Source organism: Nicotiana sylvestris, chromosome 6, assembly GCF_000393655.2.
Source record: "Nicotiana sylvestris chromosome 6, ASM39365v2, whole genome shotgun sequence".
Classification (NCBI taxonomy): domain Eukaryota; kingdom Viridiplantae; phylum Streptophyta; class Magnoliopsida; order Solanales; family Solanaceae; genus Nicotiana; species Nicotiana sylvestris.
This window is the reverse complement of record NC_091062.1, coordinates 192406913-192411031: the sequence shown is the minus strand read 5'-3', so window position 1 is coordinate 192411031 and position 4119 is coordinate 192406913. Positions and strand designations below refer to the sequence as shown.

Here is a 4119-nt window from a genome sequence, read left to right as displayed (position 1 = left end):
GAATCAGATCTGAATTATATCGGATTGGATCGAATTTTAAAGTTTGGATCAGATCGGATTTTCGATCATATTATTATGCCTCAAAGTTAAACTAATATGTATATTTTCTTTGTAAAAGAAGCAATACATTAAGAAAAATTCATGTTTATGCAATTATGAGAGTACTATGGTGCCAATATAGCTAAATCTAGCAATTGTAGAGGTAATAACTTGGAGATTGATGTAAAGAAAGTACTGACTATCCGAAATTAAAGTGTAGTATTTATACATTCCCTAATAATTTTGGATTTCGTATCGGATCGGATTAAAATATACCAATCCGAATCCGATCCGAAATCCGAAATTTTAAAAAACACAATCCAAAATCTAATCTAATCTAAAATCCGAAATCTAAAATTGAATGGATTAGTTTGGATTTCGGATATCCGATCCGAATGAACAGACCTACTCCTGTTAGTACCCTATGAACCATGTAGGGCCCCTGCCAATTGGGCGAAAACTTTCCTTTGGCTTCATCTTGATATGGGAAAATTCGTTTCAACACTAGCTGCCCCAGTGTGAATTGTCTAGGTTTGACCCTTCTGTTGAAGGCTCTGGACATTCTGTTCTGATAAAGTTGACCATGACATACTGCATTCATTTTTTTTCCATCGATAAGAGCCAATTGTTCATAGTGACTCCTTATCCATTCTGCATCACTATGTTTTGCTTCTTGTATAATTCTCAAAGAACGAATCTCGACCTCGGCGGGAATGACAGTTTTAGTACTGTAAACCAGTATGTAGGCAGTTGTCCCGGTTGATGTGTGAACTATGGTACGATATCCCAATAAGGCAGATGGTAATTGCTCGTGCCATTGCTTGTGGTTGTCTACCATTTTCCTAGAATTTTCTTGATGTTTTTGTTGTCGGCTTCCATGGCTCCATTCATTTGAGGTCTGTATGCTGTGGAATTTTTATGCTTGATCTTGAAGATTTCACGCATAGCTTTCATTAAATCATTAATTTGAGGTTGGCAGCAATATCAGTAATGATGGATTCTAGTACCCCGAATCGGTAAACAATACGATCCCTGACAAAGTCTATGACGACTTTCTTGGTTACAGCCTTGTAAGATGCAGCCTCAACCCATTTTGTGAAGTAGTCTATGGATGCCAAAATGAACCTGTGCCCGTTTGAAGCAGCGGGCTCGATCGGACCGATGACATCCATTCTCCAACCGGTGAAAGGACAAGGTGCACTTGTTGCAATGAGTTCATTTGGTGGTACCCGTATTATATCTTCATGTACATGGCACTGGTGACACTTTTGGACATACCTGATGTAGTCTGTTTCCATAGTCATCCAAAAGTATCCTGATCTTAATATCTTCTTGGCTAGAACGAAACCATTCATATGTGGCCCTCAAGTTCCAGCGTGTATTTCCTTGAGCAGTTTGGAAGCTTCTTTGACATCAACACACCGTAATAACCCTAGGTCTGGAGTGCTTCTATACAGAATTCCTCCACTTTGGAAGAAATTATTGGACAATCTCCGGAGCGTGCGTTTCTGAGTATGATTTGCATGCTTCAGGTATTCTCCTTTTTCCAAGTATTCCTTGATATCATGGTACCATGGATTTCCATCTGTCTCTTCTTTAACATGAGCGCAATAAGCTGGCTGACTATGGATCCTTACTGGAATGGGATAAATGAAATTCTTATCCGGATGCTATCATGGAAGACAAAGTAGCCAGTGTGTCTGCGAACTCGTTCTGGATTCTCAGAACATGTTTGAATTATGTCTTTGTGAACCTCTTCATCAACTCTTGCACATGATATAGATATGGTAGTATTTTAGTATTCTTTTTAGCCCATTCTCCTTGAACCTGATGTACTAGAAGATCTGAATCACCAATTACCAGCAATTCTTGTATATTCATGTCGATGGCCAAATTGAGCCCCATGATGCAAGCCTCATATTCTCCCATATTGTTGGTGAATGGAAACCCGAGCTTTGCGGATACTGGATAATGTTGACCTATCTCTGATACCAAAATTGCTCCAATACCTACTCCTTTGAAATTTGCAGCTCCATCGAAGAACATTCTGCAACCGTCGTAGGCTTCAGTAATATATTCTCCTATGAACGACACTTCTTCATCGGGAAAATACGTTTTCAACGGTTCATATTCCCCTTCCACAGGATTTTCTACAAGATGATCTGCTAATGCCTGTCCCTTGACCGCCTTCTGAGTCATATAGACGATATCAAACTCACTCAGCAATATCTGCCATTTGGCTAGTTTCCCTGTAGGCATTGGTTTTTGAAAAATGTATTTCAGAGAAGCCATCCTTGATATGAGGTATGTAGTGTAGGCATAAAAGTATTACCTCAATTTCTGAGCTATCCATGTCAGGGCACAATAGGTGCATTCCAACAAAGAATATCGTGCCTCATAGGGTGTGAACTTCTTACTCAGATAATATATGGCATGCTCCTTTCTTTCTATCTCGTCATGTTGTCCCAAGACACAATCGAAAGCTCCATCTAGTACGGACAAATAGAGTAGCAAAGGTCTACCAAGTTCCGTAGGACCAAGACTGCAGGCGTGGATAGACATTCCTTGATTCTGTCGAAAGCTTTCTGACATTCTTTAGTCCATTTTGTTGTAGCATCTTTCTTCAGCATTTTGAAAATTGGCTCACATATCATGGTCAACTGTGGTATGAATTGGCAGATGTAATTGAGATGCCCTAAGAAGCTCATCACATCTTTCTTGCTCTTTGGGGGTGGCAAATCTTGTATTGCTTTGACCTTTGAAGGGCCCAATTCAATACCTCGGTGACTGACGATGAAACCTAGCAATTTTTTGATAGGGACTCTAAAGGCACACTTTGCAGGATTCAGTTTCAAATTGTACCTTCGAAGGGATTAAAGAATTTCCTTAAATCTGCTATATGATCTGCACTTCTTCTGGATTTGATGGTGACGTCATCCACGTACACCTCTATTTCTTTATGAATCATGTCATGAAAAATGGTCGGCATAGCTCTCATATACGGCTCTAACATTCTTTAGGTCAAACGACATCATTTTATAATAATACATCCCCCATGGAGTGATAAAGGCTATTTTCTCGACATCTTCCTCGTCCATCCAGATCTGATGGTATCCCGTGAAGCAATCCACAAAGGATTGGAGTTCATGCTTGGCACAGTTGTCAATAAGTATGTGTCTATTGGTTAACGAAAAATCATCTTTGGGACTTGCTTTGTTTAAATCTCGATAGTCGATACATACTCTGACCTTTCTATCCTTCTTTGGAACTAGCACGATGTTGGCCAACCAAGTAGGATATTTAACCACTCTGGGAACTTTAGCTTTGATATACTTGGTGACTTCCTCTTTAATTTTCAGACTCATATCAGGCTTGAACTTTCTAAGTTTCTATTTTATAGGCGGACACATCAGATTGGTAGGTAGTTTATGAGCCACTATATACGTGCTCAAACCAGTCATATCATTATAAGATCATGCGAAAATGTCCTCATACTCCTTTAGGAAATAGGTGTATCTTCCTTTTCTGATGGTCACAAGTGGATACTTATGCGGGTTTCTTTAGCTATTTTGGAATCTCCCAAGTTGATTATTTCAGTTTTGTCCCGGTTGGACTTAGGCTTATTCTCAAAATTCTCAACTTCTCTGATAATTTCCTCAAGTATCACATCATCTTCGTCTATCTCTTCTGAGTCACTATCCTTATGTTGCGTTGTCTCATTACATGTCACAATCATTGGTTCATCAGGATAAGTAATAATAATGATGAAGAGGAAAAATGTAAAAGATAATAATAAATACTAAAATATCAACACATTAATTAAATCTTGAAAACATCAAAACAGGTACAGCTCGATGAATCAAGCAATTATTTCAAAACAAAATGCGTCTTAAAACAAAATACTGGAAATATCTTAAATGCTTAAAATTGCTTGTAAAAACAGATCATGCTAATTGCTAGGCTACACATGAACTCGATGAGCCCGGGATGGTGCATCAATCCAATTCTTGAGAACAACTCCCTTCTACATGGTCTGAATATTAAGGTCTTCTTCTTCCTCCTCCTCCTCGACTATTGCAT

At 38.8% G+C, this 4119-nt stretch overlaps 1 protein-coding gene across 1 annotated transcript; it reads right to left on the bottom strand.

The window, feature by feature from the left end:
- Positions 1-1403: 1403 nt before the first annotated feature.
- Positions 1404-2631, bottom strand: LOC138871866 (uncharacterized). The gene is made up of 3 exons (XM_070149777.1): positions 2457-2631; positions 1867-2288; positions 1404-1709 (listed from the first exon to the last, which is right to left on the bottom strand). Exons 1-3 carry the CDS (start codon positions 2629-2631, stop codon positions 1404-1406), a joined length of 903 nt encoding a protein of 300 aa, XP_070005878.1.
- Positions 2632-4119: the final 1488 nt, after the last annotated feature.

Coding starts and splice junctions, on each gene's coding strand:
- LOC138871866 (XM_070149777.1), bottom strand. CDS start 2,631: ATGTCAGAAAGCTTTCGACAGAATCAAGGAATGTCTATCCACGCCTGC. Junction 2,289..2,456: donor GCATGCCATATATTATCTGA/GTAAGAAGTTCA, acceptor CAATGCCTACAG/GGAAACTAGCCAAATGGCAG. Junction 1,710..1,866: donor CAGATCTTCTAGTACATCAG/GTTCAAGGAGAA, acceptor CTTCCATGATAG/CATCCGGATAAGAATTTCAT.